At 32.4% G+C, this 22,500-nt stretch overlaps 2 protein-coding genes and 1 long non-coding RNA gene across 22 annotated transcripts in view; 2 read left to right on the forward strand and 1 right to left on the reverse strand.

Moving 5' to 3' along the window:
- LOC128249852 (uncharacterized) overlaps positions 1-1,452 on the forward strand; it is a 6,146-nt gene extending 4,694 nt beyond the window's left edge. For all 3 annotated transcript variants that reach the window (XM_089365555.1, XM_052974392.2, XM_052974391.2), the window contains exons 4-5: positions 690-778; positions 1,288-1,452. In XM_089365555.1, coding sequence (XP_089221681.1) covers positions 690-778; positions 1,288-1,382 — 184 coding nt within the window. In that variant the 3' untranslated portion in view covers positions 1,383-1,452. The remainder of the gene's footprint in view (positions 1-689; positions 779-1,287) is intronic.
- A 5,912-nt stretch (positions 1,453-7,364) lies between these two features.
- LOC128249853 (uncharacterized) lies at positions 7,365-21,101 on the forward strand. 18 transcript variants are annotated; one of them, XM_089366229.1, is made up of 9 exons: positions 8,213-8,311; positions 9,563-9,629; positions 10,356-10,455; positions 12,179-12,267; positions 17,183-17,237; positions 17,630-17,729; positions 18,329-18,417; positions 18,859-18,989; positions 20,784-20,851. In XM_089366229.1, the coding sequence occupies exons 4-8, from the start codon at positions 12,208-12,210 to the stop codon at positions 18,951-18,953; spliced, it is 399 nt and encodes a 132-aa protein (XP_089222355.1). In that variant the 5' UTR covers positions 8,213-8,311; positions 9,563-9,629; positions 10,356-10,455; positions 12,179-12,207; the 3' UTR covers positions 18,954-18,989; positions 20,784-20,851. The 18 variants fall into 18 exon arrangements, with proteins under 18 accessions (XP_089222348.1, XP_052830354.1, XP_089222349.1 ...); XM_089366228.1 differs by lacking the exon at positions 20,784-20,851 and adding an exon at positions 20,474-20,581; XM_089366222.1 differs by lacking the exons at positions 8,213-8,311; positions 18,859-18,989 and adding an exon at positions 7,365-7,445 and having other exon boundaries at positions 20,784-21,097.
- Positions 14,126-17,567, reverse strand: LOC149132088 (uncharacterized). The gene is made up of 2 exons (XR_016245094.1): positions 16,572-17,567; positions 14,126-15,027 (listed from the first exon to the last, which is right to left on the reverse strand). It is a non-coding gene; the product is annotated as an uncharacterized LOC149132088 (long non-coding RNA).
- Positions 21,102-22,500: the final 1,399 nt, after the last annotated feature.

The raw sequence follows: 22,500 nt of genomic DNA on the forward strand, positions 1-22,500 counted from the left end.
CAAAAGGTAACACATCCCCATATGTTCTATTTATCAACCACAACTCAGGGAAGTACTTATTCTTATCACTAATGGTGCGAAACTGAGTATTAAAACATTCGTTGATAACTGATGAAGAATTAGGGACACTCTCTGTGTGTTTTCCGTCCCGCTGTACACTCAGTACAACAATATGTATTTTATACGTCGTTGTTTATTTTAAATGCATCTTTTCCTTTATTATGTAATAGGATGCAAGACACTCTATATTCTTATTAGATGTTTATATACATGCATAATACATGTATATATATATATATATATATATATATATATATATATATATATATATATATATATATATGTTTCGATTTCGGAGGGGCGAAAGAAACAGTTTACCATTGTGGAATTTCAACACAGGACATAAAATGACGAAAATTCTGCTAGGCATTTTGTCCAGTGTGCAAACCATAGGAGAAATAAGACGAGTTATTTTTAATTCGAAGTTGTTGAATCCACACCATGAGAATGAATAAATAATCCGAAAGCAAACCATGCACAACGTTACAAACCATGTTAAAATGTACCGTATAAAAAGTATGATTTCGAAATTGTATTATTAAAAGTAAATAAATGCGATTTTATATTAGATTAGCTAAATAAATGTATCGAATAATATTTCTTGACATATATTATATTTTTGCTCTTAGTCGCATAAAATTGTTCAAGGACTGTTTTAAAGGAACGTTCAAGGAATGTGCAGATTTCTTCGCGAGCACATTTAAGAATAAAAAATGTGGTATGATATTTTCATTAAATATTTTAGTTTTGTGAGAAATAACGTTTCAACAGTTTGAATCTTATACAATAATTGTTTTGAACTGAAATTTCTGAACATATATTCCAATGAACTTCTATCTTCATTGAATGAAATTATTATCTTCGATGAAATAGATTTTACTAATATTATTCTTATCATTTAATAATTCTCATTCCGTTAAGCATAACAATAATCATTGTCTATCTTGCGAGTGCGCTAATATATGAATTGAATGTAATTGTAAGTATTTATAATGGTATTAATTATAAAGTTAAACTTGTTAAGTCGAATTAATTGTTAAAGTTGAATCTGTTGTTAATTTGCAAATCCATATAAGTTGATGACAGTGAAATTAAAATAATAAATAATCACATTATGTGTTTTTTTTTTCTTACATGAGAGTTTTATTAACAGTTGTTTGTAAGCCAATAAATGTAAATGGTAAAATTCAAAAGGTAAGAGGTACGGATATTTTCTATTTACTCTAGCTCAAACAATTGCTAAACAAAATGCTCCCTCTTCGACCCGCCTTGAGTCATTACGGATCCTATTATTGCTTCTAATAATATCGGTATTGTTATGATGGAATGCCGTCTCAGCTGCTACTTATGTATTTCACGTAAGAATATTCATGAATAAAAGTTGATTTCAAATTCTGTATAGTTTCTTGCTTGCACAACGTGCCAAATATTTAAATTTCAGTTGAAAAATGGAGTAATCTGAGACACATTACTTGCACTAAATTATCCTTCCAATAACTGTTAACTAAAATTACAATTGCAGTGTAATGTGGCTGTAACGTCTTTGAGTATTAATTTTATATCACTGACACGAATTTTTAGTCCGACACGAAAGGCTACTATATAACAGTAAAATCCTATTGTGGCGTATGTCTCAGAATTGACAATTTATATTTTAGGATATGTCTAAAATGTTGCTTCTATGTAGCTACATTGGCCCACAAAAGTGTCTATGATATGTTATATCTTATATTTTGTAGGTTTTTTGTATATAATTATATATATGTATGTATGTATGTATATATATATATATATATATATATATATATATATATATATATATATATATATATATATATATATATATATATATATATATATATATATATATATATATATATATATAAATAAATATATATATTTGTATGTATTTGCTCTATCACACGCGGTGCCCCAGCATGGCCGCAGGGAAATGACTGACACAAGTAAAAGAATATATATATATATATATATATATATATATATATATATATATATATATATATATATATATATATATATATGTATGTATATATATATATATATATATATATATATATATATATACATGTACGAATGTATGTATGTATTTATATACATATATGTTTATACTGAGTTTAAAAAATCCTGTACCTGTCGAGTTCAGGCTGATCGCTGTGTACGTTCATTTGAGAGATCCCTAAGTAAAAGCTTTTCGTATCTCAGAAAATTTAGTAAAGACACTAAGAATAGCCAAGTCAGTTGGCAATCAATAGACAATAAACGAATACTCGAACACAGGATAGCTGCGGAAAGAGCTTAGAAATCGAGTAAATACACTTAGAAGACGGAAAAAAGTGACCACTAAGCCTCTTGAGTGAATCGATGCCAACACTTCTCAAATACCGGCTGAGTAGTAAAAACACTGAAGGAGAATGATACAGAAGTTTAAAATTTGAGATGGAAAATATGCCAAAGGTAAGGATATAAATATTACCATGAGAAAAGTTAACCGTGCTTATAAATTCTTCAATTTACAAACTGGTGATATTCAGAAATTCTGGTTTTAAATCTCACAACGATTTCTGGAAGGGCTTTGCAATATAGGAATCTTACATAAGTATCAAGACAAAGGATACACTCAATAATGCAGAAAGTACAATACGGGTAGAAGTCAGCACGTATAAACTCATTGCAAGCTTACAGTCGCTATGGAAATTACTGATCTTATTCGCTATGTGTACTTAAATACACATGCCACTAACATTCCAGTGCGAATGGCAGTTAAAGTTGTGGTTTTGTGACCGATTATACAAAGCTGTTTGAAATGAATTCTCTTTCAGTCAGAATGTATAGGTTAAAGTAGGAAAGAAGAGGTAAACAATTTGGCAAAGCTCTTAATTTGACTTAGCCATATTAGGAATGGTAGGCAAGTTTATTGGATATCCCAGCAATTGGAACATCGTGCCGAGCGAATTTTCCATAAGCCGAGTATCCCATCATTAGACAAAGAGTTATAAACAGAAATAGGTTAAACTAACATTGGAATAAAAGTTCCTCATCAATGATGACTGATGCGGTTCCTTCTATATGTAAAAAAAAAAAAAATAACACTTCGGGTAATCACAAACATTTGGCTAAGGCCCATTACATATATGGTGCCGCCACACACATAACCCTTCGCTCTAACTAAATTAATATACACCTTGAAGCTTTTTTTCACAGGTATACACAGACTCTGTAGGACATTCTTGTCCTCCTACAGGTCTTTGAGAATATATTTTCATTAACTACGGATGCTCAGTTTTAACTCTTAATTTATTTAATTTTACTTTTATTTGTTAAGCTTACACTTCATCACGTTTATAATATTGAATGTTAACTTTAGTTTTAAACCCTAAATCTAATCTTTTGTTTACTAAAGCGGCATTTATTTCTAGCATTAACGCAACTAAGATTTCCCCAAGTAACCCATCACATCTAATAAAATTGACCACATACACTATGTGACGTATATGAACCTTTTTATGACTGGTTTATTATCTCCACGCACACCCTGTCCATTCTGTAGGTCTCATGTCTGCCATATTTATCCCTTATCTCTCTGTCTTCACACTTGCGCTACCTTTAACCTTCTGGACAGTAGTAGTCCTCGCCATAGTGATAAGGATATAACTAGTCCAAAACTACTATCTACCTATGTTTCTCCTACCACAGTGTACTCCATTCCTGCTCTCATCATTTGTCCACATTTGGAAATGCTAGCATCCGTTCTCCCTTACTATGGATTACTATGTAACCATTCCCTTCAATCATGCATTTACCTAAGAAATACCAGATCTCATTGGAATTTAATGGATTTATTTAGATCTCTCTTGCCTCTCTGAATATAAGGAAAGACAAAAGCTATCATTGTTCAGGAATTTTCATTGCACTGCGATATATGTTGAAAATATTTCAATTTATCACTCTCTCACCGATGATGGAATACGCAGCATATGGAGAATTCGTTCGGCACGACATTCTAATGGCTGAGATATCCCAGAAGCAGCTGTCAGAGATTATCTCTACCATTCATTATATGACTAAATTAATTTAAATGACCTTGTAAAGTCTTGTCAAATTATTTGCTTCTCCTAAATACTTTAACACGTGCATATACACTCTCTCTCTCACACACACACAAGCACATGCACATATGCATACTCATACAGAGATACACTCAAACACACACATAAACGCACATATATACATGCTCACGCACACAAAACACACACGTTTATCTGCATGTGCATGGGAGATTTTGATATATGTACATGATACTTAGCACATTGACACAGAGGGAAATTATTTTAATTGCTATCACAAACATAATTCTTCCAGACATTAAATAACAGGTGCATTTATTAATGGTTATAACATTTTAATGAAGCAAACACCTGTTCCATGCTATGTAAATCTAAAGGACAAAGCTGTACGAAGTAGATAGCGCTTCATTAAACATTCAGTATTTCTAACCCCGAATTTCTATTCGCTATTATGATGATATTTCCTTAACTTGCCTTCAAAACAGGCAGATAGTTTGTACCTGTGATAATATCAAACGTTTTGATTACCTGAAAAAAAGACAAGCATCTACAATCTTAATTGCAAGAAACTAAGAATATATTTCAGAACGCAATTCCATAAAATATACTACAAACTACACTAATACACTCAGATGTATATAAATTCAACACTAACACGAATGCATCGCATCCCGCCCATGACCTGAAATCTCTATGTATACGGTTGGAAAAGGCTTAGCGGTGTATATATATCTACTAAATTTGAAGTGTTATGTATATATATATATATATATATATATATATATATATATATATATATATATATATATATATATATATATATATATCCATATCATCTTGATGCACTCTCAGCTTCGCTGGGCAGGGCACGTAGTTCGCATGTCAGATGATCGATTACCAAAAAGATTGCTCTTTGACGAGCTGCAAAAGTGAAAGCGCTCACAAGGCGGTGAGAAGAAGCGATTAAGGACACACAGAAAGCCTCACTGAAAACGTTAATCATCGACCATGAAGCTTGGGAGCAGTCTTCTCTACACAGAGAAAGGTGGTGATCAGCTGTCCACAACAGTGCCAACACATGCGAGACCAATAGGATCGCTGCTGCAGAAGAGCACAGACAAGTCAGAAAGAACCATTTCCTGTCCACATTGTCAAAGATTCTTTCGGGCTCAGATTGGCCTCACAAAAAAGCCCACCCCCACCCCAGCATGACCAGATGCTCTTCGTCGATGCGACGGACAAACTACGGATATATATATATATATATATATATATATATATATATATATATATATATATATATATATATACCATAGAAAGTGCTGTTGTTTTATACTTCACTCAGTTTTCAGAATTAAGATAAATAAAGCCAATTATGTTCAAGCTCGGTGATTGTAGCAGTGGAAAGGACTTCGTAACCATTCCATCGTGTGTGCAATCGTAATGAGTGAGCTGCATTCATGTTGGATTACTAATAACCATGACCAAGTGAAATATACTGTGTTAAAGCATCGGAGTAAGCCTGTGGCTCTCATCGTAAATTTGTGAATCATTCGTAGATGATGCCTTCGCATTTAAAGAGTATTTGTTTCTTAGAATATTTAACGTTTATGGGTGTCGTTTATTTTTATCAAATTACATAATATTCCCAAGAGTCATGGGATTAAAACAGCATGACGTGTTTGCAATATGCATCTATAGACAATAAGACATGTTTTAATTGAACAGACATACAATTGTCAATAAAGTATATTGGTATCGAAGAAGAAAACAGCTTTTCATGAATAAACGTCAGTTATTGCTAAAGAAAATTGAGTTTCTCCTGACATGTAAGAGTAAACATACGCACCTATGTGAAAGAAATGAGATACTTTCGGTGAAATGGATGTAAAATGCAGGTATTTTAATCAAATAATCAGAGTTTATGCGTATTACTACACATACACGCTCACGGGCGCGCGCTCGCGCCCAGACAGAAGCGTACAGTTTTACGTCAGAACGAGATTGGGATCAATATATGTGTCTCGAGAATTATCAGGACATTTGCAAGAAAATTCAGTGAAGTCGTTTCTGGTTGATGGAACATCTAAACGTACATTTGCTTAAGCAGATGTGATAATATATAATGAAATCGATATTTGAAGTAATAATCTATTTAACAATAAGAATATTGTTATAAGTAGGTACGCATCATTATATATATATATATATATATATATATATATATATATATATATATATATATATATATAAAGTGTAGTATATTGCCACTTAAGTGTGGCTGACCCCTAGGGGTGGATGTTACTGTTGCTTTTAGCCCCAGGAGGACATCTCCTCCAGCTGGCTTATCGACACACGCTGGAGGAGATGTCCCCCTGGGGCTAAAAGCAACAGTAACATCCACCCCTAGGGGTCAGCCACACTTAAGTGGCAATATACTACACTTTATCGTGCAGTTACTGTTAATACTTCATTTAGAGAATTAACATATATATATATATATATATATATATATATATATATATAATATATATAGATACACTTATACATATATATATATATATATTTTAATATATATATATATATATATATATATATATATATATATATATATATATATATATATATATATATATATATGTGTGTGTGTGTGTGTGTGTGTGTGTTTGTCTTTATATCCACGCTTCCTTCCACACACCGCTTGACAAATGGTGCTTGCGTTTTGGCGATCCGTACAAGAGACTTATACAACAAGTAGCAGTTTTAAAAATCCCGGGGGCCGCATAGTTTGACTAAAATCCAATCAAGGTGGTACCGCAGCATGACCGAGGTCACATGACTCTAACAATTAACAATAAGAGCTATAGGTAGATTCATAGCAGAATTTTACACTTTATGCTCAAAGGGGAACATAGCAGAGATGATTTTGTCGAATATATAACGCATGGGGCTCAACTAGACTGGTACTTGTTTTATCCCAGTCAGTATACTAACTTTCTGGTATAACAGCATGTTATATATTGGTAACATGTAACATTCGGGCGCTATACCATCAATTACAGGTTGTTAGCAAAAAAATGCCAGAATTTTATACGGTCATATATCTGAGTAATAGTCTCCAATAAAATTACGATTTATTGGATATGAAAATACAAAACAAATAATATACTAGATTGTCATGTTATCAATTATAAAGTTTATGCATGTTTACGATTTACAGCACATCCGTCGTTGCGCGGAATTTCTATATTTAAATAGTACACCATACAATTCCCCTTGTTATTTATCGTTTTGGGATTAGTAAGTAGACAGCTTTTCATTACGTTGTTTTTACATACATTACACAATCACACATACACGCACGCGTACATACACAGAAATAAACACAAACGCACTCACACACACTCATACCTCTATATACCCAAATATCTCTCTTTGTATATTTATATATATATATATATATATATATATATATATATTTTTATATATATATATATATATATATATATATATATATATATATATATATATATATATATATATATATATATATATATATATATATATATATATATATATACATATATATCTATGTATGGTAGAGAGAAAATAGATGCTTATACAAATACAAACATATATTCTGCTTATGCCAATAACACTTCGAAAATCAAAGTGAAAATGTTAGTATATTTGTGTATATGTACATGTGTGTGCGTGTGTGTGTATTTATATAGGAGTGTGAAAATGTTTATGTTTCTTTATGTCTTTACATATGCATTTATGAATATGCATGTGTATGCGTATACATATAATTGTATGTGGGTCTATATGTATGGGCGTATAACTCTCTCTCTCTCTCTCTCTCTCTCTCTCTCTCTCTCTATATATATATATATATATATATATATATATATATATATATATATATATATATATATATGCATAGTAAAGATATATGTACGTTAATGCATGCATACACTCAAAAACTATACTATTGTCTATTTTGCTGACAGACTTCACTTGATACTATAAATTGAATGCATATGTGGGTGTATCGAATTTTGTGTATATAATTGCGTGCGTAATATATGATATGTCTATAAAATTATATTTCCATGCATCAAGATGTTTTCAATTTAAAAAAAAGAATTCCAATTAAGAACGGCGTATGTATTGTCCTTCGCTTCTCCATTGTAACCATGATTTTAGTTTCTTTGTCGACTTTCTTCTCAGATTTTGTGACTACATCAGTAACTGCCTATCCCACGTACTTCCACTTGTTCTACTTATTCCATTATGCCTTTTTGTCGTATTTGTGTGTATATATATGTACCACAGAAAAAAAAAGCAAACAAACTGGAATATGTAGAACAAGACGATACACTTGGGATGCATATTCTCGGAAGAGGTCACAGAATTTGTAACGAATAGCTTAGACGAAGGAAGTGAAATACTACTAATAAGGTTGAAGTGAAGAACAAAACTATTGTGCATGTGTTTACTTCGACACATAGCCCGAGGTATAACAGTATCTGTTACAACAGATTTCTTTTTACCACTAATTATTTACCCTGGATATTCAGGTCTTTTTCCTTTTACATAAAGTAATTTTTGATTTAAGGATTTCTTCGATTTTTATAATAATATGATTTGAAGCCACAATTGTAATTTCATGCAACCGGTTATTAAAAAGACCGTTAGTTGAAAGGACCAATGAAACAAAGTCATTTTCAAATCCTTATCTATCTGTATATTTAAGCATATGACCTTATTTTGCTCCTTTCTAAACAAAACTGTCCGACGAACGGGAACGGGAATCTCTGAGTAACAGATTTTATGATGCTTTCGATGCTTTTTAACGAAGCATGTTACTCTGCTTCCGGCATTCGAGCACTATTTTTGCCCCCTTGTTTCGCATTTATGTGCTTACACTGTATGCACGTATCGATAGATACGAATATAGATAGATAGATAGATAGATAGATAGATAGATAGAGAGAGAGAGAGAGGCATACATATGGTTCAAAATAAACCATTAAGCGAGTACATAACGTAATATGAAACGTTTTAAATGGGAAGGAAACACACGTGAATGAACTCATTAGGTCAAAAGTGTTTTTCACGTATGTTGTGGTACACTGAAGTCTGAGTGCTGCCTCTTGCAGCAGAAGTTACTGCAAGCTAATGAAAGTCAATTCTTCGTTTGCCGTTCCTATTTCACGTGTATATATTCACATATATATGCGTTTAAGTGTGTGTGTGTGTGTGAGTGTACTGACTTAAACGTTCGGCGACACAAACAGCATATTCTTTGATACCATCAAATTAATATATTTTTCGAAATCATTATTTTCATGAGAGTCATGTTACATCATAAACTTTTTTGCTTTTCTCTAATATTTGAATTTCTACTGCAGCTGCGGCATTGATTAGAACAAGATACAGCGATGAAATTTTCAATATGTATACTCCTTCTCATTGTTGGTAAATAGTTATTTGTAAATTTCTTTCATAAATCATGTAACATACAATATAATCAATCTTTCGTTATACAGGGGTTGGACAAAATAATGGAAACACCTTAACATATTGAACAAATTTATTTTCATGTGGTGGGACCGCCTTTGGCAGTAATTACAGCTTCAAGTTTACGTGGTATGGACTCGTACAAAGCTTGAATTGTTTCCAAAGGAATTTTTGTCCATTCTTCAACTACAGCGGTCTCCAATTCTTGTAGTTATGATAGTGGAGGATATCAACTCCTTACATTTATTTATAAAATCCACCATACAGGTTCAATAACAGTGAGATCTCGGGACTGTGGTGGCCAGATAAGATGTTCAACTTTACTAGAATCTTCCTCGTGCCATTCAGCTGTGGGAATCGGTGCATTATCATCCAGAAAGATTGCGCTTCTCTCCGAAAATGGAAGAGGCTAATTTTACACATATATAAATATACGTACTTTTGTGCCTTGTTGGTCCTGCAGCAGTTCTACACCTTCTATTATGGTTCCAATACATCTCCGTAATTTGGTGTTTCGGAAAAAGTGACAACTATTATAACTACCATAATGGAAAATATCATTTGATCCAAACCCATCGAGCCAGTTTCCCAATATGACCACACTCCTAAGATTAAAATCTATAAAAATAATTCCTATAAGATATAAATGAATATTGAATAAATAATAAGTTCTTCAATTCATAGATGCTGCGATGTCAGAGATTTGCTACAAAACAGGCAAGAAATTTTGTACATCTGCTATGAAGAAGTATCCTGTACGTACTCCAGACACCTACTACTGCAAGTAAATGGGATTTAATTACTATGATTAGTGTTATTATATTTAGAAAATTATATATATATATATATATATATATATATATATATATATATATATATATATATATATATATATATATATATATATAAAACAATATATTATAAATTAACTACCAACAAAAATAATTGGTAAGCTAACTTAAACAATCATCACCTAAATAGCAGAAAAAAACGACAGTGAAGATATGCAGACTCTTCAAGAATCGATCCTTTTGGTAATAATAATAATAAAGGAGTTACGACGCAAAAACGTATAAATTCAAAAGAACATATTTATCTTCTTCAATATATATTTCAGTATAAAGAATTCATTAAGATGCTTAAATCAAAATTTCTTTACACATCATTCAGGAACAGATATAAATATATAATCATATTTATGTGTTAAATATATATGTATTTAAGGCGACGACCTGGCAGGATTGTTAGTACACCGGGCAAGATGCTTCGTGACATTTCCCCCGTTTTTACAGTGTGATATCATATGCTGCCGTGGTGGACATTGCGTTTCATTCCTTCGGAGTCGATAAAACAAGTACCAGTTTAACACTGATGTTAGTTTAATTAATTTAGCCCCACATCAGATAATGTTGACTTTCTACCAAATTTTGAAATTGACATTTAATAATGTATTTGTAACTATTGATATATTAATATTTGCATACTAATAATTATACACTCGCTTCAAATTTTGGTAGAATGTCACCAAATTCAGGAGTGACAGAATACTTTAATTACATGAAACCCAGTGTTTGACTGGTTCGTATTTAATCGAGCCCGAATGTATAAAAGTCGACCTCAACCAAATTTCGCTAATCATTTTTGCCCGAGTGCTAACGATTCTGCCCGGCTGAAGTTATACTCTATATTTCTGAATTGATATCTATATATCTTTTTTCAATATATACTATATAATTTACATTTTAAAAGGCGGTGAGCTGGAAGAAACGTTCTCACGCAAGGCAAAGTGCTTTGCAACATTTCGTTCGTTTTCGCGTACTGACTTGAAGATTCACTGAGACGCACATTACATTTCGTCCTTTCGGTGTCGAGAAAATAAATACCAGTTATGCACTTGTGTCGATGTTATCCACTTTTCTTCAGAAAAGGCATGCTTTGTGCCACACTTTGATTTGAACTCAGAAAGTTCAATGCTATGCGTATTCATTTGTGCAATGCTCATATAACCCTGCAGATATATGACCATGAGGTAAATAAGAGAAATAAATCCTTCTACTTGAGGCATGAGGCCTTAAATTTTCTGAAAGGGAACTTGTCGATAACAACGACCCCACGGCTCAAATGAAACTTTTTGGTTCAACGTCGGAAGGTTGAATTACACAGTCAATCCTCGAGATATGCGGACGGCGAAAATGCTGCTAAGCATTTTGTCCTGCGTGCAAAATATTGTACCAGCTCGCGGCATTAAATAAGAGGAATAATGCGAGTTATTTTAACTTGGAAATTGTTGAATCAACACTATTATGATAAATAAAATTCCTCAAACAAACAATGCCCAATGTTGCCATTTATGTTGAAGACGAACAGTATAAATATATGTATTTCATATCATATTATCAAAAGTAAATATCTCTGATTTTATACTATATTATTTAAATGGTGTATATTGAATAATATTTCCAAACATATATTTTAACTTCTTTTCTAAAATTATTTTTACCTCTTAGTCGCATAAAAAAGTTGAAGGAATGTTTTGATGGAAAGTACAATGACTGCACTGATTACTTCACAAACATTTTTCAGAATAAAAAATGTGGTATGATATTTTCATTACTTATTATAGTATTGGGAGAAATAATATTTCAACGGATTCAGTCCCATACAATTATTATTTTACACTGAATTTTATTATCCAATATTCCAATGAACACGAATTTTCATTGAATGAAAGCATTATCGGTAAAGATATGGGTTTTGTTAACATTATATTTATTATTTAATAATTCTTTTGCGTGTATGTATCCATTGAATATAATCTTACGTTTTCATAATGGTATTACCAATACAAGAATTCTATAATTTGAGCTGATCCAGTTATATTATTGTATATTTTGTTTTTCTAATCCATAAAAGCATAAGAAATGTATCCTACCGAGGACTGGAAAATTAATATAATAAATAGTCGTATCATACATCTTTGTCTTGAAGGCGGAGAGCGGGCAGGATCGGTAGGAAGCCGGGCGAAATGCCTAACAGTATTTCGTCTCGCTACGTTCTGATTTCAAATTCCGTCGATGCATTAAGTACCAGTTAAACTCTGGTATTTAATTTAAACAATCGACTGCTCACCTTCTCCAAAATGTCAGGCCTTGGGCCTTTTGTAGAACGGATTAAAATATTTATATTTTTTGAAATAGTTCTAGGAAGGCTAATGAATATAAAATGTAAAACTCAAAATTATCTGAGTACTGTACTTTCTCTTTACTCTAGAGGAAGTAATTGCTAAACAAAGTGCTCCTCCTTCACTCCGCCTTGAGTCATCATGCATCCTATTTCTGGTTCTAATGATATCGGTTTTGATGTGATGGAAAGCCGCGTCTGCTGGTGTTATATATTTCACATATGAATATTTATAAATACGTAATCGTTTCAAATTTTCTAATTTCTCACTTGCACAACACATCAAATTTGAGGAACATCAAATGCACTTTATTATCCTTGAAATATCTGTGCAATAAAATCATAATTTCCGTGTAATTTTTGGTGTAATGTCGTTCTGTTTATATTATTTTTGCATCACTCACTTTGACTGTTAGTCTGAAACTAATGACTGCAATAACAGTGAAATAAATACTGTAATGCATATCTTAGCAATATATATATATATATATATATATATATATATATATATATATATATATATATATATATATATATATACATATATATCGTTGTTATGCTATTATGTTAATTGTTGAAGGTCGAAATTTGGCCAAATGCGTTTTATTCGATATTTATTTTTGCTTGCAATAGTCAGTTCCTTCTGTCAGGCTATCGTATCTACAGATGCTTCAGATGAAAATTGTGAAAATGCAGTACAGCGGTTTAGTATTTTAAAAATCTCTAGTTGGCCATACGTAGCAACGTTTTCCCAAAACTCTCCACTTAAAATACCATACATCCATGGAGTCATGATTTTACGCCCTCCCAAATGTGTTATTGTTAACCTGAATCTGTTGCTGATGTAAAAAGAAATGGAATATTGAAAGTACGTTTCCTTTTTCTGACAACCAACGATATAGAATTGCGACACCTTTGCATAATAGCAACGATATATATATATTTATATACATGCATACACACACACACACACAAACACACACACACACACACACACACACACACACACACACACACACACACACACATATATATATACAGAAATCCACAAACACATACGCACACATATATACACACTCTCACACACACGTATATTTACATGTGTGCATCTGTGCCTTGATATATGTACGTGATTCTTAGCACATTCAAGCAGCGAAAAATAATTTCAAACGTCATTTCAATCACAATATAATACTTCACAATAGAGAACAAGTGAATAGAAAATTTTTTTATAGTATTTTAATTAAGCAAACACCTGTTTCCTGATATTTAACTTTAAATGACAAAGTTTTACTGTGTGGATAATACATCATCAGACATTCAGGGCTTCTAAACAGTAATTTCTATTATCTGCTAAGATGCTCCTTTATAAACTCGCCTTCAGAACATAGTGATACTTCGTGACGTGAGAATATAATACAAAAAGCGAAGAAAAACAGAATACTATCACACCTTTAGCCTACCTAACAAAATAGAAACAAATACAAGTTTAATTGTTGTAAGAATGTCTTCTCAAGAAATTTCCGAAGAAACCTACTAATTCCATTTTTGTTCTTTTTTCGAACTGTCCTGTCCATATATGTCCAATAGGCCTCACATCTGGTAACTAGCTTAGCCATGTAAGATTGTTAATGCCATTCTGGAATATGGACACATGTTTATATGGGTTTTTGTTTCCATCACACTCCAGTATCTATGATTGACCATTGCTCCAAATTGCGCCGCAGACCATCACAGAATAGCTGCCTTGTTTCATCGTGGGCAGCAAAGTTTTCATGTCACTTTCTTCATCACAACATCTCCAGAACCACAGATAACCACTGTCAGAAATAACAGCAAATCTGGACTCATCGGAGAATATGGTACTGTTCAAAAATGCTAACGGCCATTCCATCATTTCACTGACCCAATCTTTTCTCCAATTCTTATTGGATGTTTCAAGATGTGGGTTACTTCTTGCTACTCTACCATAGTAGCCAAGTTTATAGAGATACCAGACAGCTGTTCTGGGACTGATATCAACTTGTTCTACTATGTCAAAGGCATTGCAGTGAGGATTATCCTCCAAAATCTACTTAACAAAGCAAAGGGTCCTGTCAGAGGACACTGGTCGAAATTTGAACAGGTTCCAATTCTCCTTTTGTACGTGGCATGATTAAACAGTCACACATAGAACCTGCAGCATAAAAATGTTCATTAATAAAAATATATAAAACTTTTCAAATTAAAATAGACATAAAACAATGTTTTATGGGGTGCAAGGAATTTTCTAGTGAGCATTTCTGAAATAGAGGAACTGGGGCTCTACTACCTGTAGAGAAGATAGGCAGGGATCGTCGAGGTGTGGACATGAAAGTCTTCAAGAAGTGTCTAGACAGCAGATTCTTATCTGCAGAACCGGATGAACCCACAAGGTGGCAGAAAACACAAAGACGAACGGCATCCTCCAACTCGCTACTTCATCAGAAGCAATACTGAAAGAATCGCCGGATGCTGTAAAGGCGGTGCACCAGCATGGCTTCAGCCGCTGGCTGAAACCCGTAAGATGTAAAAGATAATAGATAACAGATATATATGTGCGTGCGTATGTGTATGTGTGAGTAAATACCTGTGTATGTATCTGTGTGTGTGTTAATATATGTGCATACGTGTATCTGTGTGTATATGTATATCTCTGCATGTATATTTGTATACCTTCTTTTCTATGAATATATGTATATATCTAAAAACTATCATATTGTAGTACTTGGTGACTATTATTTTGCCAATGAAAAACGGACCATATATTTGGTCTTCATGTCAACATTATAACTATTATTCTAGTTTCAATGTCGACATTTTTTATTGGCACAGACTGTCACATGTTTAGCAACTATCTATTCCACGTTTATCCTCTCTTTCTACTTATTCCATTTTGGCATAAGTAGAACAAGGGGAAACACGCCGTCCAAAATGTATGCAAAAGAGCTTAAATGAAGAAACTAAGATATTACTAATAAACTGAAGTGAAGGCCACATACATAGCGCGTTTATTTAATTGGCAATATATGACCAAACACAAGTATAGCAATATCTGTTACAGCAGTCGATTTCACATCAAATGTCTTGCATAACAAACACATATATGTAACTAACTATTACGATTTCATCTGTTATTGTTTATGCGTTGTTGGGCATCAGGAAACACACATCATCTTAAATTATATATTCAGGTAAGAAATATATTTTCCGTGAAATTATGTAAAAAAGAAAAAATAGATCCGTTTTGAAATCAGCAATTAAAAACTTCGTATGTGTGTTTGTGCGTGTGTGTACTGGTGTCGTCTGATATACAGATATACGTGCTATTGGGATTTTTATTATTTATTTCCTTCTGTGTTTATAACAATATTACGACTTAAAACATGTAAGTCTATTATGTTATTTCTTTAAATAGTTTTTTTTATATAAACATTAGTATTCCTTATCTTGTGAAAATAGTTATATGTGACTATTTGTAGCGAGCTTATTATCTAGCATTTAATGATGTATGTCTGTATGAATATACGTATGTATGTGTGTATGCATGCGTGTTTGTTCACATGTACATACATGAATCGGAATATGAATTTGTAGAAACGTGTATATGCATATTTATATGTGTATAGATGTGTATATGAACACTGTTATATATGTATATATGTATATGTATATATATATATTTAGCTCCAATCTACTCACCTGTATATGTGTCACTCTGAGTCAGGATAGCTTTCCAAACACAGGGAATATCGATCTTCTCTCCGAACCAGTGAGGTGGCATTATTCGAATAACATCATGATCACAGTACAAATTGCACTGGAACCGTAAATTAGAACAACGTCCGATGCTCTGTTTGATATGGCGAATTACACTACGATGTATTCTATGTTCATTTATCTTTGTATAATCAATGTTTTCCCGTAAATGTTTTCTAATCACTGTTTGTATTATTATATACATCATATATTCATATTAATACATGAATCCATAGCTTTCCCTAAATTTCAGAAAGCCCATTATCCACCTGGTGTTGTAATTTCCTCCCTTTTTTTTCCCTGTACGCAATCAATTGTTTAAGACCCGTTGTTGTCGCAGTGCTGGAAATATGATCATATTTTAAAATATTTTTTGTTAGTATTGAATTATTATTCAATGAGATATTCGTGTAATACTGTTTAATATCAACCTATACTACATGTAATACAAAAGAAGGAAAATATATTTCTATTTAATTCGAAAGAGACAGTTATTAGTTAAAAATCATATAAAAATTTGCATATCTCTAAGTCTTTTTAAATTTCCATTTCAGCAGCTGGCAGTTAGAATAATGAAATATTCTATATGTATATTCCTTTTCATCGTTGGTAAATAATTATTTGTAATTCTTTTGCATGTATTAACTGATTTCTCACAATATATATGTGTGTGTGTGTGTGTGTGTGTGTGTATGCGTGTCTGTGTGAGTTTCAGTGTGTGTGTGTTTCTGTGTGGGTGACTGAGTGTGGATTGTTGCGTCTGTTGATGCCGCCACTCCGCGTAACACCCTGTGACCGTTCCCTTGCGAATCTGCAATTCAGCGGTTCGGAAGAAAGAACCGATAATATAAACATTATGTTCAAATCTATGTTCTGGTGTCGGTTTATTGCAGAAAATATTTCAATGTTGTTCCCAAGCATCCAAAGACTGAAATAAATAAAACAAAAATAAATAAAAAAAAGTTTGATATTGTATATCACAACCGTCCTTCAATTTATAGGTGTTGCAATGTCAGAGTATTGCTACGACGCAGCCAAGGAATTTTGTACATCTGCTTTGGAAAAATATCCCGAACTTAAAGTCGATAAGTACTACTGCAAGTAAATACACTTTTATTACAACGATTAGTCTTACTAATATTTATATATATAAATGTATAAATTCCGTATTTATATATTCATATAAATGTATTAATATTTATTTTATGTATGTAAATATAAATATCTTCCTATCTGTCTATCTATTTATCTATCTATCTATCTATCTAGGTCGTTAGTCAAATCTATCGACCCCAGTGTTCTACTAGTACTTTGCTTTGACCGGTGTATGAATAAAAAATTCGACTTGCGCAGTATTTCAAAACAGAACATACAGGTGGCGGCAACAACACTAAGCATTTTCTCTTATACGCTAAGCATTCTGCCAACTCCCGGCCTTAAATAATACCAGTCATTTAAACTGGAATTACTTGAAGTAACTCCATTGGGATCGATAAGTGAAGTTCCCCTGCGCACATAATGCACATAATTTACAGCTATGTTAAAAATATGCAGCATAGAAAATAAGTATTTTATGCCATAATATGAAAGATAAATAATTGTTGATTTTATATTGCAGAATTTTGATAATTTATATGATATAATATTACCAGATATGATTTTTAAAAAATTCTCTTTCCCAATTTGTTTTTGATATTTAGTCGCTTAAAACAGTTCGCGAGGTGTTTTAAAGGGACGTTCAAGGATTGTAATGACTACTTAAAGAGCATTTATAAGAATAATAACTGTGGTATGATATTTTCATTACTTCTCATAGTATTCGGATAAATAGTTAATCAACGATTTGAATTAAAAGAAATGAGTTTGTAATATCACAACGGATTCGATTTTCCATTGAATGAGTTTATTATCTGTCAAAAAATGAGAATTTACCTAGTTGTACTAATTATTTAATACCTGACATTCACTTAAACATAAGGATAATCACAACAATGTAATATTCGGCGACACTGAAATTCATTAATACGTTATTATACAGTAATTGCCATTTAAAAGTGTTCGTTCGTTAACTAGTTTAATTATAAGCAAAAAATGTGGGGACATGAAAGTTAATGTAACAAAGACTAGCGTTATGCATTTGGGGCTTGTAGACGCAGTTCTTGGAAAGCTAGTAAATGTGAGGAGTAAAAGTCAAACATTACCTGAACATCATAATTTCTATCTACCCTAGACAATGTAATTGAAAAACAAAATGCTGCTCCTTCGTCCAGTTTTCAGACATTACGCATCTTAGTATTGGTTCTAATATTATCTCTCTTGATGTGATAGCATGCCGTGTCAGCTGATCTTCATGTGATTCACGTAAGAATATTCATAAATATATAATGGTTTCAAATTTTATATAGGTTTTTGCATTCAAAACACACCAGACGTTTAGATTATAGTGTAAAACAGGGAACAATCTGAGAGAAACCACATGCATTAAATCATCATTGAGATATACCTATAATAAATTATAATCTCAGTGTAATATTGCCTGATGTCAGTCACCTTTTATGGTTTTAATCATTGGTATCATTTAGTGCGAAACAAACGACTACAATGAATTGATATTGTAATTTATTTCTACAATTTGAGAATGCCTATGTTAAGATACATATCGTATAATGTTTCTAAACGGCTGCACTGAGCTATCAACGACCCTCTATTGATAGTCTTGCAGGAGGTCAATAAATACTGGCTATAGTCATTCATGGATACATCACCTATGTACACTTCCACAGGCATATATGAGTCATGTTCTGTCCTGTTTGTTCTGTGTAGTTACAACACAAACACACAGAGATTCTAGTAAGACATAAATGTTTAAAGTACACAGAATGTAGTTATGAGCTTCTAGCAATTTCATACATTGAAGATCTTATCTTGACAGCTATTTGCACACGCAGAGAAGGTTCGAAGAATTCTTCATGGCACCTGGCCTATGCATTCAAAATAACAATAGAACAAAATAAATCATGCGGAGATTGATATGAACGTGGGTTTTAAACCTGGAATGGTGACAAGAACGGACACGTAAATCAAAATCAAAATAAAATAAGAATAAGATCTATGTCCTTTTGACTGTATAGAAGTAAGGCAAGGCGTTGTGTAATCAAACGGAGTTTAATAGCTACGATACAATTGCACAATCCCCAGAGCGTGGTGTTCTTCGACCCACCAAAAGAAACTTAACTTTATGCTTACGTTTATTGGAAATTTCTGATAAGGGATCCAAGAGCACAATGGTATTGTGAGATCTTTCATCAATGCATCACTTGAATTTATTCATGCGTTAATATACGACATGGATTTTTTCTGGAGGAGATCGGTGGATGGCATATTAACTTTCGAAATGACCTCCAGACAAATCCAGTCTACTAATTCTTTTCGCCCTATTGAACATTTCGGTGAAGGGGCTAGGTCGATTATGTCAATGCTATTGCTCAATAAGTATATATATTAAGCCCAAACGGATGAAAAGCAACATACAGAAATTCCGTTAACATTTCGCTCGACATGGTAACAACTCTTACCACCATAATCATAAAAGAATATTAATACGAGATTTCAACGATATTATGTTATGTATATTCTTTAATATATGTGCACATATGTTTTACGCAATGTCAATATTTTTGTGTTATTTGTGTTTATAGATATACACGTACACACTCACTCACTAATAATACACACACACACTCATGCACATGCTCACAAACACACAGGCATACCGATATGTATTGTTTAGACACATTTTTGTCGATAAATAATTCCGTAAACAGGAAACGCATTTACGCTTGCAGACTCCATGCCAAGAGAAATGTCCGATGTAACATTGATGTCAGCATTATTGCCAGTTATATGCTATGGAAGATATTACTTGAGTTCAATTAAAGAATTTAACCTCTTTATTTCGTATACTTAGTGTGTTCTTTTACCAAAATTATAGATAGCTAACTGATAATATATATATATATATATATATATATATATATATATATATATATATATATATATATATATATATATATATATGTATGGAGGTGTATATTTATTTCATTTGCATGATATCTTTAAGGCAGATGTTTCAGCACATATTTAATCTTCTTGCAGATCAGACAACAAAAATGCCAGTCGAAGCTGTGATTATAATGGTTTGGATTAATAAATACTTAAATAAACCAACTGTGTTATATTTCCGTTATGATCGGATATGCAACGGCAGTCATGATTACATACATCCAAATATATGCTGGTAGACATTGTGTCACTAGGATTGAATCCCGACTTTTATATTAAGAAAAAAAAGTTATTATTAAGGTCAATCACTCCGATGATTTCTGATGGATTTTTATCAACACAAATGATGCTATAAAATAGATGTCTATATGTGTATCTACATGTTCATATATATGCCACGTACACGTATAGATACACAGACGAAAACAAACGCTGAGTCACACATCCACATATATATGTGTATGTGTGTCTATGTTTAAGTGGTGTGTGTGTGTGTGTGTGTGTGTGTGTGTGTGTGTGTGTGTGCGCGTGTGTGTGTGTGTGTGTGTGTGTGCATATATATATATATATATATATATATATATGGAGAACTGTCATTACACATGCATGCATGCATCTTTACATATATATATATATATATATATATATATATATATATATATATATATATATACATATACAGAGAGAGAGAGAGAGAGAGAGAGAGAGAGAGAGAAAGAGAGAGAGAGAAAGAGAGAGAGAGAGAGAGAGAGAGGGAGGGGAAAGTAAAGAAAACTCGTGCTATATGGTTAAAGAATATATTTAAATCGTTATGTTAGGAAAATGTTATAAAATTTTGTATACATTTCTTTTCAAATTTCTCAAATTTCTTTACCAACATTCTATCATTTCTTCGCTGTGAAGTGAAGTATGAGAATTCCAAACAAGGGAATGTAATCAGGAATTTTTTTCCGTATGAGGGAGATAATAAAAAAATGTTGGGAATGTCTAGCTAATATGGATTTAACATGATTTGGTTTAGACAGAAATGTTATAAGTAGTTAAGTTTTTCTTTATATTTTTCTTTCAATGAGGTAAGTTTCCTTATTTACAATTTCTAGAAATGGTTAAGGTTTGGGTTATATTTTCCAATGAAGAAGGTTTCCTTATTTAATCTAACTTGTGTCGGTGTTCCAATGGCACATTGATAAACTGGAAATATTCCAAATTATGGTAGCAGTTGCTGATATAGCTATGTCAGAGCTGACTTGAACATGTTAAATCACATCCCAAAAATTGGCAAGCAAGAAACAATGATGGTTTCATTTGATGTGATTAATTTTCATACAAGTATATCTGACAATTATGGGCTAGATGCAATTCCCTTCTGGCTGGACCAATATCCGGAAGAGATACCAGAAATGATCAGCGCTTCATGTTTGACGTTTGAAAACGCGTTCTATCGACAAAAGTCCTGAATTGTCATGGCCACTAGGTCAAGCCCGGTCATTGCGAGCCTAAAAATGGGTTATCTGTACTTAATGACATAGCTTTGGAAACCTTCTTTCCCAATACATAAAAGAATATTGGAAAAGATTCCTAGACGACTGTTTCATCCTTTGGAATGAAAACACAGACAAACTCCTGAAATTTAAAATATTATTGAACAGTTTTGGTTTAGATCTGTTCTTTTCGATATCTTTACAGCGGGTTGGTTTGTATCTGTTCTTCTACATATCAGAAAAGACAAAATTAAACTTGCATTCAGTGATAATAGTTATCAGTTTTTGATGGTGCATAAACAGACATTACAACTTGATTGGACAGTCGC

This window comes from Octopus bimaculoides, chromosome 18 (assembly GCF_046866305.1).
Source record: "Octopus bimaculoides isolate indiv1 chromosome 18, ASM4686630v1, whole genome shotgun sequence".
NCBI classification, from domain to species: Eukaryota; Metazoa; Mollusca; class Cephalopoda; order Octopoda; family Octopodidae; genus Octopus; species Octopus bimaculoides.

Excerpts from the sequence above, each read along its gene's own strand:
- LOC128249853 (XM_089366222.1), top strand. The coding sequence starts at position 12,208 with ATGGAAAGTACAATGACTGCACTGATTACTTCACAAACATTTTTCAGA. Across the intron at positions 17,238-17,629 it reads TATATTCCTTTTCATCGTTG|GTGTTGCAATGTCAGAGTAT; the intron begins GTAAATAATTAT and ends TTCAATTTATAG. Across the intron at positions 17,730-18,328 it reads GTCGATAAGTACTACTGCAA|TCGCTTAAAACAGTTCGCGA; the intron begins GTAAATACACTT and ends TTTGATATTTAG.